Source organism: Ranitomeya variabilis, chromosome 3 (assembly GCF_051348905.1).
Source record: "Ranitomeya variabilis isolate aRanVar5 chromosome 3, aRanVar5.hap1, whole genome shotgun sequence".
Classification (NCBI taxonomy): Eukaryota; Metazoa; Chordata; class Amphibia; order Anura; family Dendrobatidae; genus Ranitomeya; species Ranitomeya variabilis.
This window is the reverse complement of record NC_135234.1, coordinates 682,058,899-682,077,522: the sequence shown is the minus strand read 5'-3', so window position 1 is coordinate 682,077,522 and position 18,624 is coordinate 682,058,899. Positions and strand designations below refer to the sequence as shown.

Here is an 18,624-nt window from a genome sequence, read left to right as displayed (position 1 = left end):
CTCTACTACACATCTTATTAAAGGAGACCTGAAAACTTATTATTTTGTGATCACTATTCCCCAAGTGACCCCCAACCCTTATATTTGATATGCGGTCTGGCCTGTTGGTTAATATTAGGTCTAGCAGTGCCCCCCTCCTTGTTGGGTCCTGAACCAGTTGTGAAAGGTAATTGTCTCTCATAGTTGTCAAAAACCGATTACCTTTACTGGAACTGCAGGTTTCTGTTCCCCAATCTATTTCAGGGTAGTTGAAGTCACCCAAAGTCCCCCGTGATCAACTTCCGTCTGGTATCATGTAGAAATGTGATCCACATTCGTCTAGCACCACGTAGAGACATGATCAATTTCCATCTGACACCACGTAGAGATGTGATCAACTTCCAAACGGCATAATGTGGAGACGTGATCAACTTCCGTCCAACATCATGTAGAGATGTGATCAACTTCTGTCCGGCACCACGTAGGGACATGATCATCTTCCATCAGGATAAAAGAGGTGGCATTTCAAAGGACAGAAGCGGTGCTGAACACAATCTGGACTCGCCTATTGGACTGGACCACACAATTTTGCATTTTTTTTCGGAGGTTAGCAGAGGCACTTATGAGGATGTAAACAGGTTGTAAGAACAACTTTTACATCATGTTAAAGGTGATGGGCAGGGTTTATAAGGCAAAAAAGGTGACATTTTCCCTTTAACAAGGTGCACGTCTGATCACTTATCTGGATCGGATAATTACACTTTAGCAGCTCTGGCTTAAAAAAAAAGTAAAGCTGAAAAATACAGCTTCCATAAATGGTGATGAGCGAACGAGCTCGGATAAGGTGTTATCTCGGCATCCTCGTGTCCTATCCGAGTGTCTTCCGTGTACTCGAGTCCCCGCGGCGGCTTGTCTGGCAGCTCTTCGGCAGCCGTAACGTGGGGATAGTCTAACAAACAAGCAATTCCTGCATATGTTGTGACTGTCCAACATCTGAGACCTGCAGCTGCGGGGACTCAAACATACTTTTCAAGTACACTGAAGACACTGTTAGCATCCAGCACCTTCACTCATCACTTATAAACACATGTTGAGGAGTAAAAAGTGGCAAACCTAAATGTATTTCTTAAAAAAAACCCTGTCAGTACTAAATAATTGTATAATCTAAACATACAGATGTGATACTATTAAATGGCTTTTAATAGCGGTTTCATAGTAATATTCCTCTGTGGGTACAGTCACGGGTGTAGAAACATGACAGCCGCCTCAGAATTCACGTGTTGGGAGTAGTAAGATGGCCGCGGACCGGAAGTACCCAGTGCAGCAGGCCGCTGTGTTCGCCGGGTACAGTCATATGGTGAAGATGGATAATTCCGAGGCAGATCAGCGAGAAGACCCCGGAGCCGCTCAGCATGGAAACTTCCCTAATTATTACAGCTTTCATCCTCCCGAGACCCGCACAAGCTTGTTGCCCCCGGGGCTGCTGCTGGAGCTCCTGCGGAGGGATGGTGGGCTGCGGGAGACGCTGCTGGCGCTGGACGTCGGCTGTAACACTGGGGTGAGTGTGGAGGAGCAGCCGGCTGACGTGCTGTACAGGCATTCCTGCAGCTATAGAACTTCTGATTCTTAGTTTGCCTTTTTATGTTTAGTTATAATTTATTTCTATCTTCGTTTTCCTCCAGAGCGCTCCGCTATAGGGTCTGCACACAGGAGCAGCACTCTGCATTATCCCAGGAGCGGCGCTCTGCTATAGGGTCTGTGCACACAGGAGCAGCACTCTGCATTATCCCAGGAGCAGCGCTCTGCTATAGGGTCTGTGCACACAGGAGCAGCACTCTGCATTATCCCAGGAGCAGCGCTCTGCTATAGGGTCTGTGCACACAGGAGCAGCACTCTGCATTATCCCAGGAGCAGCGCTCTGCTTTAGGGTCTGTGCACACAGGAGCAGCACTCTGCATTATCTCAGGAGCAGCGCTCTGCTTTAGGGTCTGTGCACACAGGAGCAGCACTCTGCATTATCCCAGGAGCAGCGCTCTGCTATAGGGTCTGTGCACACAGGAGCAGCACTCTGCATTATCCCAGGAGCGGCGCTCTGCTATAGGGTCTGTGCACACAGGAGCAGCACTCTGCATTATCCCAGGAGCAGCGCTCTGCTATAGGGTCTGTGCACACAGGAGCAGCACTCTGCATTATCCCAGGAGCGATGATCTGCATTATCCCAGGAGCAGCGCTCTGCATTATCCCAAGAGCAGCGCTCTGCTATAGGGTCTGCACACAGGAGCAGCACTCTGCATTATCCCAGGAGCAGCGCTCTGCTATAGGGTCTGCACACAGGAGCAGCACTCTGCATTATCCCAGGAGCGGCGCTCTGCTATATGGTCTGTGCATACAGGAGCAGCACTCTGCGGTATCCCAGGAGCGGCGCTCTGCTATAGGGTCTGTGCACACAAGCAGCACTCTGCGGTATTCCAGGAGCGGTGCTCTGCTATAGGGTCTGTGCACACAGGAGCAGCACTCTGCGGTATCCCACTAGCGGCGCTCTGCTATAGGGTCTGTGCACACAAGCAGCACTCTGCGGTATTCCAGGAGAGGCGCTCTTCTATAGGGTCTGTGCACACAGGAGCAGCACTCTGCGGTATCCCTGGAGCGGCGCTCTGCTATAGGGTCTGTGCACACAAGCAGCACTCTGCGGTATTCCAGGAGAGGCGCTCTGCTATAGGGTCTGTGCACACAGGAGCAGCACTCTGCTATAGGGTCTGTGCACACAGGAGTAGCACTCTGCTATAGGGTCTGTGCACACAGGAGCAGCACTCTGCGGTATCCCTGGAGCGGCGCTCTGCTATAGGGTCTGTGCACACAGGAGCAGCACTCTGCGGTATTCCAGGAGCGGCGCTCTGCTATAGGGTCTGTGCACACGGGAGCAGCCCCCCGCGGTATCCCAGGAGTGGCGCTCTGCCATAGGGTCTGTGCACAAAGGAGCACCCCTCCGCATTATACCGGGAGCGGGCCCCCCCCCCCGGCTTCAGACAAATACAAGTTTCCATTTTTGAACAGAAGTTTTGTTAGGCGCCCGGCCATCGATATTGAATGTTTTTTTCATAATTTAGTGAAAAAAAAAAAAAAAATCTGCTATAATTTTGTGCGATTATAAATGAATGCGTTTTTGGGAAATGTAAAAACCCATTCAGATGATTTGGCCCCATCGCTGAACACTTTAGTTCCGTTTTTTATGCTTCTCAAAAAGATCACAGCGGAAGAAATAAAAATGGCATTGAGAGAAACTCGTGGTCGTACAGCTTTCTTTTTAGATTCTGATTGTTTGTTTCCCTTTTTTATTATACCTGCCCCATGGTTGCTGTAAGCAGCAAAGCAGTTTTCCTTTAGGCAACGTTCCCACGTGGCATAAATGCTGGGGTTTTTTTTTGTGTGTGCAGGAAATCTGCTGCATTCAATGTTACGAAATGGATGTGATTTCATGAATACTCGTCCTCGCAGAGCTGCTGTTGAACTGTAAAAAAGAAAACACAATTGGACTTCAGTGTAAAATCTCAGGGTTTCTGGGGAATAAAATCTTGTATTATTTTTCATAAATCATAGCTAGAATAGACTTCAGTTTGTGGTGCACAGACCCTCCCAAGAAGAGGCATGCACTTAGGGTACGATTAAGACTGTTGCTCCTCCATACATGTGCTAATATCTATGGGGGCCATGGACTAGTGATTGTCGGGGGAGTGGTTAAAGGGGTTGTCCATTACTTTTACACTGATGGCCTGTCCTTAGGATAGGTCATCAATGTCTGACTGGCCGGGGTCCGCTGGCTGTCCACTTGTAGTGCCCACAGCAGGGTACAGCACCTCCACCTCGTATTCATACACAGTGAGCTGCCTATCACAGGAAGGGGCACGGTGTCCCAGCAATGATAAACTCCTGGTGCTAAAACAATCATTGTAAGCAAGCAGAACCCAGAGCTTGATAAGAGGCATCAATGTAATCTGTGTGTTAACCCCTACAGCTTGCTGTATTCAGATTACATAGCAAAAACCTGCTGAAAGATTCCTTTTAACTCCTTTACCCCTGCCCAAGCCTGTTGACTATGTTCATGACCAGGCCAAATTTTACAATTTTAAAGTGTCACTTAAAGGGGTAAGTAATAACTCTGGGAAAACTTCGACAGATCCTACTGATTCTGATATATATATATATATATTTTTTTTTTTTCAGTGTTCACTGAATGGGTTAGCTAGTGTGACAGTTTTATGGGGCAGGTCATTCCGGACGCGGCAATACCAAATATGTACCTTCTTTTTGTATAAATATACAAATTTATCAATACAACATTTGTTTATTTGTTTTTTACTTAGTCCATCTATGGTACTTTGACTTTCCGCAGTCTGATCACAGTTATAAAACATCGCAATTCTCCTGCATTGCTTTGCTTTATAACAGTCAGGTCTGCAGTGACACAAGTTAGTTAGATCTAGAGATGAGCGGACACCTGGATGTTCGGGTTCGGCTGAACAGTTACAAGAAGTTCGAGTACCAGAGCAGTACCCGGACCCAAATCCGGACCCCATTCACTTGAATGGGGTGCCCGAACATCCAGTGTTTGCCATGTGCCTGACAGTGCAGCAAACACCGCTTCTGATTGGCAGTGAAATCATCCCCACCGGTCAGAGAGCCGCGGTGTGAGCGTTCAGCTGTGATCGGAGGTATAAAGTTTACCTCCGGTCACTGGTGTCAGCTGATGGCACAACTGCTCCCATCATCTGACACCTGCTGCCGCTAATAACAGTAGGAGCAGCTGATGGTGTATTCATCAGCCGGTCATGCGCTGTAAATAAATAATAATAAAAAACAAACAAACAGCGTGGGTTCCACTTTATTTTGGATAAGCAGCCAGGCAAAACTCACAGCTGGTGAGTGATTGATAGCGCTCACTGCATTTAGGGGGTTAAACTGCCAGCACCGCTCCTGGCAGTGAGAGCTGGGTGTCTGCTGTGATATCAGAAGAACACCCTCCAGCGATCATGCACACAACAGCTGTGAGCGCAAAATCGCCTAGACGTACCCAGAAGCCCTGGAAGCACTTCCCAACCATGAGGTACCTGGTACGTCCAAGGTCGTGAAGGGCTTAGATGCCCTGCCACACCCAGAGCACTTAATACCTTATTTGCGTATGAATGAAAACTCTCAGTTGCTCAATGTAGCAAGTGGGACCAATCTTTTCTCCTGTATACACATAAAGGGCTGCTTGATGCGATTTTCTCATAGCTCCCATAGATTTCAGTGGAGAGGGCCTCACACATTCATGGACACATGTTTATTGAGGTGTTTAAAAAATAAAAAAAAGTCAGACTCTGTTCTCTGAATGGTAACAAGTCCCAGAAGTTGGACCTGTCGGGTATTTATGGCTCACACAGTGGCTAGGCTTGAAGGTTTAAGGCTATGTGCACACGTTCAAGGATTTCTTGCAGAAATGTCCTGAGAAAAACCTGACATTTTCTGCAAGAAATCTGCATGCGTTTTTTGCGCGTTTTTGGTGCGTGTTTTTGGCGGATTTTTCCAGACATTTCCCAATGCATTATATAGTGGGAAATCCGCAAAATTAATGAACATGCTGCGTTTTTTACCGCGATGTGTTTTTTTTTGCGGAAAAAAAACGCATCATGTGCACAAAAATTGCAGAATTCATTCTAAATGATGGGATGCGTAATGTATGCTGTTTTATAGCGGGGAAAAAATGCGAAAAATCAGCAACGTGTGCACACAGCCTAAAGGTATTGTCAAGGCCTAAGGATATTGATGACCTCTCCGAGGGTCATGACACCTGACTGTCCCACCATCAGGTTGTCTATGGTGTTGGCCATTTTGATTTATTTACCACTTTTTTGTCTTTTGCAGGAGTTGAGTGTTGCTTTATTTAACCATCTCATGCACCCAGAAGGCGGCTCAGAAGCCCTGAGAAGTGCCCATTTCATGTGCTGTGACATTGACCCTGACCTGATCACTAGAGCTCAGTCCACAAACCCTCACCCTGACGCCATCACTTTCTGTACTCTGGACATTACCGAGGCGCCATCACTGGGCTCCTTGTACAGTTACTTGGACAGGTTTGGCCAAAACTCCTTTCACATTGGATTCTGCATGTCCATAACGATGTGGATTCACTTGAATCACGGTGACAGAGGCTTAGTAGAGTTTCTAAAGCGGCTGAAAACCATGTGTGACTATTTACTGATTGAGCCGCAGCCATGGAAGTGTTACCGATCAGCAGCCCGGCGACTGCGCAAGCTGGGCAGGCAAGACTTTGATCACTTTCATACGCTATCGATCCGTGGGGACATGGAGAAGGAAATAACGAAGATCATGATTGAAGATGGCAGCTCCGAGCTCATTCATCGGTTTGGAACGACAAGCTGGGACAGAAGTCTTTTGCTTTTTAAAATGACAAGACCTTCAAACTTTTCTTTCTAAACTTTTATACTTATGGTTATTTTTTTTGTATTTATTTTTTCTTTAATTTATGTTGCTGTATTCCCTTGAGCACACTGTACCCGATACTTAAGTCAGTGAGGACCGTCAGGCACCGCTGGCGTCTTATCATGTAATGCGTCCAGAGTTCCCACTAACTTCACTGTCCTGTGCCTGGGATTTAACAGATCGACAGAATAAAGAGAAATGCTGTGAACAGAGCATCATGGTGAATTTATTCTCACCGTTAAAGGGGGCATTACAGTAATTATTCACTTATTTACTGGCCTGTGTACACAGGGTGACGACCTATGGTGGACAGAACAATCACTAATAGTTAACTTTATCCCTACCCATCAACGTCACATCTCCTGTTTATGGAGTGATGTGCTGCCAATAACTGCCAGGAAGTATCAAAAACAAAAGATTTACTTAACCCCTTAATGACCACCGATACGCCTTTCAATAGGGTTAGTTAAGGGGCCTTATTCCTCAGTGCCGACTTTTAATAAGGATATTAAAAAACGACCCTGGAGAACAGGACCAGGGCCGTTTTTTTACGGTCCCTTGTCACGTGATCGCCATTATTCACCCAAAAAAATGTTAAAAAAAAAGATTTACAATATTTTTTTTTCTCCTCTGATATGATCTAACATTAGAGTAGAGAGAAATGGGTCCCCTGAACCCATTCGGTCTTCCTGGAAAAAAAAAAAGCTCAGTGCACCTGCTGAAATCTGCTGGCTGGTACCTGGCAACGATAGGGAATTTTTCCTCTTTGTTCTGTTTGATCACTATGATGGGGTCTATCACAGCGATCAAAATAAAATAAAAAAAGGAAAGCAAATCCTCCTTTGTCACCCCCGTAGTTAGATAAAAATTCTAACATAAATTTGTAATTTTTTTCCATGGGTTGGGGTTGTGTTAGGGTTAGGCACATCAGGGGCTCTCCAAATGTGACCGGCTCTCTATTCCAGCCAATTTAGTGTTCACAAAGTCAAACGGTGCTCCTTCCTTTCCGAGGTTTGTCGTGCGCTAAAACAGTAGATTTTCCTCACGAATGGGGCATCGACGTACTCAGGAGAAATCGCACAACAAATTTTGTGGTCTATTTTTCTCTTGTTAGCCTTGTGAAAATAGAAAAGTTTGGGTCTAAAGTAAATGTTTTTGTGAAAAAAGTTAAAATGTTCATTTTTTTTCCTTACACATTGCTTCAGTTCTTGTGAAGCACCTGAAGGGTTAATAAACTTCTTGAATGTTGTTTTGAGTACCTTGAGGGGTGCAGTTTTTAGAATGGTGTCACTTTTGAGTGTTTCCTATCATATAGACCCCTTAAAGTCACTTTAAATGTGATGTGGTCCCTTAAGCCCCAAGGGTGGTTTACACGTTAATGACCGGGCCAATTTTTACAATTCTCACCACTGTCCCTTTATGAGGTTATAACTTTGGAACGCTTCAACGGATCCCGGTGATTATGACTTTGTTTTCTCGTGACATATTGGGCTTTATGATAGTGGTAAAATTTCTTTGATATTACCTGCGTTTTATTTGTGAAAAAATGGAACTTTGGCGAAAATTTTGAAAATTTCGCAATTTTCCAAATTTGAATTTTTATGCCCTTAAATCACAAAGATGTCACACAAAATACTTAATAAGTAACATTTCCCACATGTCCACTTTACATCAGCACAATTTTGGAACCAAAATTTTTTTTTTTGTTAGGGGGTTAAACGTTGACCAGCAATTTCTCATTTTTACAACACCATTTTTTTTTTTTTTTTTTTAGGGACCACATCACATTTGATGTCATTTTGAGGAGTCTATATGATAGAAAATAACCATTGACACCATTCTAAAAACTACACCCCTCAAGGTGCTCGAAACCACATTCAAGACGTTTATTAACCCTTTAGGTGTTTCACACGAATTTTTGGAATGTTTAAAAAAGAAACGAACATTTAACTTTTTTTTCACAAAATATTTAGTTCAGCTCCAATTTGTTTTATTTTACCAAGGGTAACAGGAGAAAATGGACCCCAAAAGTTGTTGTACAATTTCTCCTGAGTACGCCGACACCCCATATGTGGGGGTAAACCACTGTTTGGGCGCATGGCAGAGCTCGGAAGGGAAGGAGCGCCATTTGACTTTTCAGTGCAAAATTGACTGGAATTGAGATGGGACGCCATGTTGCATTTGGAGAGCCCCTGATGTGCCTAAACATTAACCCCCCCCCATAAGTGACACCATTTTGGAAAGTAGACCCCCCTAAGGAACTTATCTAGATGTGTGGTGAGCACTTTGACCAATCAAGTGCTTCACTGAAGTTTATAATGCAGAGCCGTAAAAATAAAAAATCATATTTTTTCACAAAAATGAAATTTTGCCCCCAATTTTTTATTTTCCCGAGGGTAACAGAAGAAATTGTACCCCAAAAGTTGTTGTGCAATTTGTCCTAAGTACGCTGATACTCCATATGTGGGGGTAATCCACTGTTTGGGCGCATGGCAGAGCTCGGAAGGAAAGGAGCGCCGTTTGACTTTTCAATGCAAAATTGACTGGAATTGAGATGGGACACCATGTTGCGTTTGGAGAGCCCCTGATGTGCCTAAACATTGAAACCCCCCACAAGTGACACCATTTTGAAAAGTAGACCCCCTAAGGAACTTATCTAGATGTGTTGTGAGAGCTTTGAACCCCCAAGTGTTTCACTACAGTTTATAACGCAGAGCCGTGAAAATAAAAATTATTTTTTTTCCACAAAAATTATTTTTCAGCCCCCAGTTTTGTATTTTTCCAAGGGTAACAGGAGAACTTGTACCCCAAAAGTTGTTGTCCAATTTGTCCTGAGTACGCTGATACCCCATATGTGGGGGGAACCACCGTTTGGGCGCATGGCAGAGCTCGAAAGGGAAGGAGCGCCATTTGGCATGCAGACTTAAATGGATTGGTCTGCAGGCATCACGTTGCATTTGCAGAGCCCCTGATGTACCTAAACAGTAGAAACCCCCCACAAGTGACCCCATATTGGAAACTAGACCCCCCAAGGAACTTACCTAGATGTGTTGTGAGAACTTTGAACCCCCAAGTGTTTCACTACAGTTTATAACGCAGAGCCGTGAAAATAAAAATCATTTTTTTCCCACAAAAATATTTTTTTTAGCCCCCCCCAATTTTTATTTTCCCAAGGGTAACAAGAGAAATTGGACCCCAAAAGTTGTTGTCCAATTTGTCCTGAGTACGCTGATACCCTATATGTTGGGGTAAACCCCTGTTTGGGCGCACGGGAGAGCACGGAAGGGAAGGAGCACTGTTTTACTTTTTCAACGCAGAATTGGCTGGAATTGAGATCGGACGCCATGTCGCGTTTGGAGAGCCCTGATGTGCCTAAACAGTGGAAACCCGCAATTGTAACTGAAACCCTAACCCAAACACACACCTAACCCTAATCCCAACACACCCCTAACCCTAATCCCAACCTTAAATGTTATCCAAACCCCAACCCTAACTGTAGCCCTAACCCTAACTGTAGCCCTAACTTTAGCCCCAACCCTAGCCCTAATCCTAGCCCTAACCCTAATGGGAAAATGGAAATAAATACATTTTTTTTTAATTTTATTATTTTTTCCTAACTAAGGGGGTCATGTGGGGGGGGTTTGATTTACTTTTATAGCTGGTTTTTTAGCGGATTTTTATGATTGGCAGCTGTCACACACTAAAAGATGCTTTTTATTGCAAAAAAATAGTTTTTTGCGTCTCCACATTTTGAGAGCTATAATTTTTCCATATTTTGGTCCACAGAGGCATGTGAGGTCTTGTTTTTGGCAAGACGAGTTGACGTTTTTATTGGTAAACTTTTCGGGCATGTGACATTTTTTGATCGCTTTTTATTCCGATTTTTGTGAGGCAGAATGACCAAAAACCAGCTATTCATGAACTTCTTTTGTGGGGGGGTGTTTATACCGTTCCATGTTTGGTAAAATGGATAAAGCAGTTTTATTGTTCGGGTCAGTACGATTACTGCGATACCTCATTTATATCATTTTTTTATGTTTTGGCGCTTTTATACGATAAAAACTTTTATAGAAAAAAATAATTATTTTTGCATTGCTTTATTCTGAGGACTATAACTTTTTTTAATTTTTCAGTGATGATGCTGTATGGTGGCTAATTTTTTTGTGGGACAAGATGACGTTTTCACCGGTACCATGGTTATTTATATCTGTCTTTTTGATCGCGTGTTATTTCACTTTTTGTTTGGAGGTATGATAATAAAGTGTTGTTTTTTTGCCTCGTGTTTTTTTTTTTTTTTTTTTAATTACGGTGTTCACTGAAGGGGTTAACTAGTGGGACAGTTTTATAGGTTGGGTCGTTACGGACGCGGCAATACTAAATATGTGTACTTTTATTGTTTTTTTTAATTTAGATAAAGAAATGTATTTATGGGAACAATATTTTTTTTTTCTTAATTTAGGAATTTTTATTTTTTTTCTTTTGCACATCTAAATTTTTTTTTTTACATTATCACATTGTCCCGGGGGGGACATCACTATATAGTGACAGATCGCTGATCTGACATTTTGCATAGCACTGTGTCAGATCAGCGATCTGACGTGCACTGCTCCAGGCTTACAGGCGCCTGCTCTGAGTAGGCGCTTGTAAGCCACCTCCCTGCAGGACCCGGAAGTAGCCCCGTGGCCATTTTGGATCCGGGGCCTGCAGGGAGGAGACGTTCGGTACAAGGTGAGCACATCGCCTTGTACCGAGGGTTTCAGGGAAGCCCGCAGGGAGCCGAGATGCGAACTCTGCTTCAGGAAAATGGCCGCCGCGATCTCCATCTGCGCACGCGCGGCATCCCGCGGCCATTTTCCTGAAGCCCCGGGCAGCAGAGCGCTCCATCTGCGCACGCGCGGCCACAGGAAGATGGCCGCCCCCACCGATCACCAGGGGAATAGCGCAGATCGCGCTTTTTTCCCTCCGCTGTGCAGTGGATTCTGGACTTGGGCATGCGCAAACCACTACGCCACCAACGGAAAACTAAGCAAGATCTGGGGGAAGACACCACGCCCATCTGACCAGACCAGCCTGATTGACAGGCGAAAACGGCTACTTTGGTAACGTATTTCGGCAGCATAGGTGGGGAATCGGGGTCCACAAAATACACTATTGTAATGCACAGCTCAGGCCCTATTTAACAGTATTTTTATCTCATACGGAAAAAACGGGGTGACAGGTTCCCTTTAAGTCCCAGGTCTCAACGGGATAGTACGTCATATGGGATTAAGGGGTTAAAGAAAAATGGTTTTGTAGATGTTGTTGAAAGAATTAGAAATCGCTGCTCAACTTTTAACCCTTCTACCATCCTAACAAAGAAAAATTGTTTCCAAAATTATGCTGATGTAAAGAAGACATGGGAAATGTTATTTATAACCTATTTTGTGTGCCATAGTTTTTATGCCCTTAAATCACAGTTAGGTTTAGAAATTGCAAACATTTTTTGCAAAATTTCCGTGTTTTTCATAAATAAACGTGAGTTATATCGAATAAATTTTACAACATCATGAAGTACAATATGTCACAAAATACAATCTCAGAATCAGTGGGAACTCCTATTACCTCGTAAAGTGACAGTGGTCAGAATTGTAAAAATTGGCTTGGTCATGAAGGTTAAAATTGGTCACTAAAGGGTTAAATCTTGTTAGTAGGCATGTTCATTCCAATTGTAAAATTTGCCTTGGTCATTAACCCCTTCACCCCCAAGGGTGGTTTGCACGTTAATGACCAGGCCAATTTTTACAATTCTGACCACTGTCCCTTTATGAGGTTATAACTCTGGAACCCTTCAACGGATCTTGGCGATTCTGACACTGTTTTCTCATGACATATTGTACTTCATGATAGTGGTAAAATTTCTTTTATATTACCTGCATTTATTTGTGAAAAAAACGGAAATTTGGCGAAAATTTTGAAAATTTCGCAATTTTCCAACTTATAATTTTTATGCAATTAAATCACAGTGATATGTCACACAAAATACTTAATAAGTAACATTTCCACATGTCTACTTTACATCAGCACAATTTTGGAACCAAAATTTTTTTTTGTTAGGGAGTTATAAGGGTTAAAAGTTGACCAGCAATTTCTCATTTTTACAACACCATTTTTTTTTTTAGGGACCACATCTCATTTGAAGTCATTTTGAGGGGTCTATATGATAGAAAATACCCAAGTGTGACACCATTCTAAAAACTGCACCCCTCAAGGTGCTCAAAACCACATTCAAGAAGTTTATTAACCCTTCAGGTGTTTCACAGGAATTTTTGGAATGTTTAAATAAAAATGAACATTTCATTTTTTTTTACATAAAATTTACTTCAGCTCCAATTCGTTTTATTTTACCAAGGGGAAGAGAAGAAATTGGATCCCAAAAGTTGTTGTACAACTTGTCCTGAGTACGCTGATACCCCATATGTGGGGGTAAACCACTGTTTGGGCGCATGGGAGAGCTTGAAAGGGAAGGAGCGCAGTTTGACTTTTCACTGCAAAATTGACAGGAATTGAGATTGGACGCCATGTTGCGTTTGGAGAGCCACTGATGTGCCTAAACATTGAAACCCCCCACAAGGAAAGTAAGTTCCTTAGGGGGTCTATCTTGAGGTGTGGTGAGCACTTTGACCCACCAAGTGCTTCACAGAAGTTTATAATGCAGAGCCGTAAAAATAAAACAAACATTTTTTCCCACAAAAATTATTTTTTAGCCATCAGTTTTGTATTTTCCCGAGGGTAACAGGAGAAATTGGACCCCAAAAGTTGTCCAATTTGTCCTGAGTACGCTGATACCCCATATGTGGGGGGAAACCACCGTTTGGGCGCATGGGAGGGCTCAGAAGGGATGAAGCACCATTTGGAATGCAGACTTAGATGGAATGGTCTGCAGGCGTCACATTGCTTTTGCAGAGCCCCTAATGTACCTAAACAGTAAAAAACCTCCACAAGTGACACCATTTTGGAAAGTAGACCCCCTAAGGAACTCATCTAGATGTGTTGTGAGAGCTTTGAACCCCCAAGTGTTTTACTACAGTTTATAACGCAGAGCCGTGCAAATAAAAAATTTTTTTTTTTCCACAAAAATTATTTTTTAGCCCCCAGTTTTGTATTTTCCCAAGGGTAACAGGAGAAATTGGACCACAAAAGTTGTTCTCCAATGTGTTCCGAGTACACTGATACCCGATATGTTGGGGTAAACCCCTGTTTGGGCGCACGGGAGAGCTCGGAAGGGAAGGAGCACTGTTTTACTTTTTCAACGCAGAATTGGCTGGAATTGAGATCGGACGCCATGTCGCGTTTGGCGAGCCCCTGATGTGCCTAAACAGTGGAAACCCCCCAATTATAACTGAAACCCTAATCCAAACACACCCCTAACCCTAATCCCAACGGTAACCCTAACCACACCTCTAACCCATGCACACCCCTAACCCTAATCCCATCCCTATTCCCAACCGTAAATGTAATCCTAACTTTAGCCCCAACCCTAACCCTAACTTTAGCCCCAACCCTAACTGTAGCCTTAACCCTAGCCCCAACCCTAGCCCTAACCCTAGCCGGAAAATGGAAATAAATACATTTTTTTTAATTTTTTTAATTTTTCCATAACTAAGCGGGTGATGAAGGGGGGTTTGATTTACTTTTATAGCGGGTTTTTTAGCGGATTTTTATGATTGGCAGCCGTCACACACTGAAAGACGCATTTTATTGCAAAAAATATTTTTTGCGTTACCACATTTTGAGAGCTATAATTTTTCCATATTTGAGTCCACAGAGTCATGTGAGGTCTTCTTTTTTGCGGGACGAGTTGACGTTTTTATTGGTAACATGTTCGGGCACGGGAGATTTTTTGATCGCTTTTTATTCCGATTTTTGTGAGGCAGAATGACCAAAAACCAGCTATTCATGAATTTCTTTTGGGGGAGGCGTTTATACCATTCCGCGTTTGGTAAAATTGATAAAGCAGTTTTATTCTTCGGGTCAGTACGATTACAGTGATATCTCATTTATATCATTTTTTTATGTTTTGGCGCTTTTATACGATAAAAACTATTTTATAGAAAAAATAATTATTTTGGCATCGCTTTATTCTGAGGACTATAACTTTTTTTATTTTTTCGCTGATGATGCTGTATGGCAGCTCGTTTTTTGCGGGACAAGATGACGTATTCAGCGGTACCATGGTTATTTATATCCGTCTTTTTGATTGCGTGTTATTCCACTTTTTATTTGGCGGTATGAGAATAAAGCGTTGTTTTTTTTTTTTTGTTTTTTTTTTACGGTGTTCACTGAAGGGGTTAACTAGTGATATAGTTTTATAAGTGGGGTCGTTACGGACGCGGCGATACTAAATATGTGTACTTTTATTGTTTGATTTTTTTTTTTATTTAGATAAAGAAATGTATTTATGGGAATAATATATATATTTTTTCTTTATTTAGGAATTTTTTTTTAATTTTTTTTTTTACACATGTGGAAATTTTTTTTTTTTACTTTGTCCCGGGGGGGGGGGGGGACATCACAGATCGGTGATCTGACAGTTTGCAGAGCACTCTGTCAGATCACCGATCTGACTTAGAGCACTGCAGGCTTACCAGCGAGCAGGCACTCGGTAAGCCACCTCCCTCCCTGCAGGACCCGAATGCCGCGGCCATCTTGGATCCGGGACCTGCAGCGAGGAAGGAGGTAGGAGACCCTCGGAGCAACGCGATCACATCGTGTTGCTGCGGGGGTCTCAGGGAAGCCCGCAGGGAGCCCCCTCCCTGCGCGATGCTTCCCTGTACCGCCGGCACGCCGCGATCATGTTTGATCGCGGTGTGCCGGGGTTAATGTGCCGGGGGCGGTCCGTGACCGCTCCTGGCACATAGTGCCGGATGTCAGCTGCGATAGGCAGCTGACACCCGGCCGCGATTGGCCGCGCTCCCCCGTGAGCGCGGCCGATCGCGCTGGACGTACTATTCTGTCCTTGGGAATTAGGGCCCACCCCACATGGACGGAATAGTACGTCCAATGACAGAAAGGGGTTAACCACCCCAAGTTGGTTTGCACGTTAATGACCAGGCCAATTTTTAGAATTCCACTGTCACTTTGAGGTAATAACTCTGGAACGCTTCAACAAATACTGGTGATTCTGAGATGTTTTTTCAAGACATATTGTACTTCATGATAGTGGTAAAATTTCTATGATATAACTTGCGTTTATTTGTGAAAAAAAATCTATGCAATATATGCAATTTTTGAAACATCATTTTTTTTTGTTAGGAAGTTATAAGAGTTAAAAGTTGACCAGCGGTTTTTCATGTTTTCAACAAAATTAACAAAACCATTTTTTTAGGGACCACCTCACATTTGAAGAGACTTTGAGGGGTTTACATGATACCCAAAAGTTTCACCATTCTAAAAACTGCACCTCTCAAGGTGCTCAAAACCACATTCAAGAAGTTTAACCCTTCAGATGCTTTACAGGAATTTTTGGAATGTCGAAAAAAAAATGAATATTTAACTTTTTTCACAAAAAATTTACTTTAGACCCCACATTTTTTTCATTTTCACAAGCGTAACAGGAAAAAATGGACCACAAAATTTGTTGTGCAATTTCTCCTGAGCATGGTGATATCCAGTATGTGGGGAAAAACCGATGTTTGGGCGCACGGCAGAGCTCGAAAGGGAAGAAAGCATTTGACTTTTTGAATGCAACATTTTCCGGAACAATTAGCGGATGGTAGAACCCCTGATGTGCCTAAACAGTGGAAACCCCAACAAGTGACCCCATTTTGCAAACTAGACCCCTTAAGGAATGTATTTAGATGTGTGGTGAGCACCTTGAGCCCTCAGGTGCTTCACAGTAGTTTATAACGTTGAGGCGTGAAAATATAAAAAAAATCATTTTCCACACAAATATGTTTTTAGCCCCAAATTTTTCATTTTCATAAGGGTAACAGGAGAAATTGCACCGTGCAATTCCTCCATAATATGGTTTGATGGTGCCATGTCATATTGCAGAGCTCCTGAGGTGCCAGAACAACAGTGCGAAAAACGGACCGTAAACCTTGTACTGGCTGTCGGCTCTCCTGACCTGAGCTTGACAGCTGCATAGTAATCCATCATAATGTCTTGTTCAGGACAGAAGAAGTGCCAGGTCAGGAGAAGTGCCAGGCCAGTCCTTGCAGTGTGATGCGATTCTCGCATGAGAAATACAGCAGTCAGTCTCTGCCCTAACTCCCCATAAGTGAACTCATTTTACAAACTGCACTCCCCATCGAATTCATCTAGGGGTGCAGTGATCATATTGTCACAACATGTGCCCCACAGAATTTTACACCATTGAGCGGTGAAGAAAGAATAAATTACATTTTTGCTACTAAAATTATTTAAGCCCCCAAGGTTTTAAATTTTTTTAAGGGCTAATAGGAACATTTTTACAATAAACGGAGGTCCAACGAGTGCACCAATATTTTACATGTAATCGGGAAATAGTTTTCAGGCACAGTGTAAAGCTCAGAAGGGAAGGAGCGCCATACCATAGTGCAGATTTTACTCTTAAGGTTTGCGGGTGCCATGACCCACTGGGAGAACCCCCCCATAAGTGATCTCATTTTACAAAATACACCTCTCGACGAATTCATCTAAGGGTGCAGTGATCATATTGACACCACGGGTGTGTCACAGAATTTTATACCATTGGGTAAATTTTGTTTTAGACTCAGATTTTACATTTTTATACAAGAATCGGGTAAAAATGACACCATAATTTGTCAAACAATTTCTACTGAACGTGGCAATACCTCATATGTGGCTGTACAGTACTGCTTAGCCTTACAAAGGGATGGAGCACTATTTGCATCCTGGAGCGCAGATTTTTCTAGACTAGTTTACGAACTCCATATATAGCACCCCTAAGTGCTAGAAGAGCAGATTCCTTCCTTCAAATGAACCCATTTTGTAAATTATATACCCCTTTTGGAATTTATCTACAGGTGTAGTAACGATTTTCACTCCGTGGGCGTTTTCCAGAAAGAAGCAGCAATGAATAGTGAAAATTGCAAACTGCTGTTGTAGTGACCAGTACCTTCGAGTACGTAAGTACGTTATGCCCAGCTCATGCTTCTGGAGACATGCACCCGTAAGTTAGGCGGGCTCTCAGAAATGCCAAACATGTGGACACTATATGTGGTTTAGGCACACTGGGGCTCAAAAGGAAGGGGGGCATTTGGATTTGGGAGTTCAGAATTTTCTGAATTTCTTTTGGGGGGCGAGGAGCTATTTCACTTTTCCAGAGCCTTTGTGCTACCAGTAACGTGGAAGCCTCTATATTTCCATTAACAGATGACAGACCTGAGTGGGGGTTTGCTTTTTTGTGGATTGAGTTGAAGGTTTTATTAGGAACATTTACATAACATTTGGGATCTCATTTGTCCAGCGCTCAACTCTGAGCATTCACATTAGGGATTCCATCTAAATCTCTGAGTGACAAAACCCCAGAGGGATCCATTCACTATAATAAGGCAGCAGAGTGTCTTTCTTTTCAGATGTGCACAAAACTGTGGCTGATTGCACTTTTATGCAATCCTAAAAAGTACACCGAGCCTTACTGCGATCTTTTGAAGCAGAATGGACAAATCAACAACATGTGAAGGTTTTTTTTTTACACGCCATTCCTCATGTGGTACAAGTGATTAGGCGACCTTATTCTTCTGGTCAGTGCAATTACAATTTTATAATAAATTTGAAAACATTTCTGCATTTGTTTTTTTTTTTTCAGTCAAGATGGGGTGCAGAGTGTACAGTAATGAGAAAAAAAATGAACTTTTTTGAATTTACAAACGGCTTCTATGAAACAAAGAGTGAAAAATTTAAAGGGGTATGAAGACTTTCCGTACCCACTGTATTTATATATATATATATATACTGCTCAAAAAATAAAGGGAACACAAATCCCACATCGTAGATATCACTGAATTAAATATTCCAGTTGCAAATCTTTATTCATTACATAGTGGAATGTGTTGAGAAGAATAAAACATAAACATGATCAATGTAAATCAAAATATCCCATGGAGGTCTGAATTTGAAATGATACTCAAAATCAAAGTGGAAGATCAAATTACATGTTGATCCAACTTCAGTGGAAATGCC

General features: G+C 42.8%; 1 protein-coding gene across 1 annotated transcript; it reads left to right on the top strand.

Annotated features, from left to right (window-relative positions):
* Positions 1 to 1,234: 1,234 nt before the first annotated feature.
* On the top strand, positions 1,235 to 6,667 carry BCDIN3D (BCDIN3 domain containing RNA methyltransferase). Its single transcript, XM_077298046.1, has 2 exons — positions 1,235 to 1,537; positions 5,881 to 6,667. Exons 1-2 carry the CDS (start codon positions 1,274 to 1,276, stop codon positions 6,451 to 6,453), a joined length of 837 nt encoding a protein of 278 aa, XP_077154161.1. The 5' UTR covers positions 1,235 to 1,273; the 3' UTR covers positions 6,454 to 6,667.
* The last annotated feature ends 11,957 nt before the right edge of the window (positions 6,668 to 18,624 follow it).

Coding starts and splice junctions, on each gene's coding strand:
- BCDIN3D (XM_077298046.1), top strand. CDS start 1,274: ATGGCCGCGGACCGGAAGTACCCAGTGCAGCAGGCCGCTGTGTTCGCC. Junction 1,538..5,880: donor ACGTCGGCTGTAACACTGGG/GTGAGTGTGGAG, acceptor TGTCTTTTGCAG/GAGTTGAGTGTTGCTTTATT.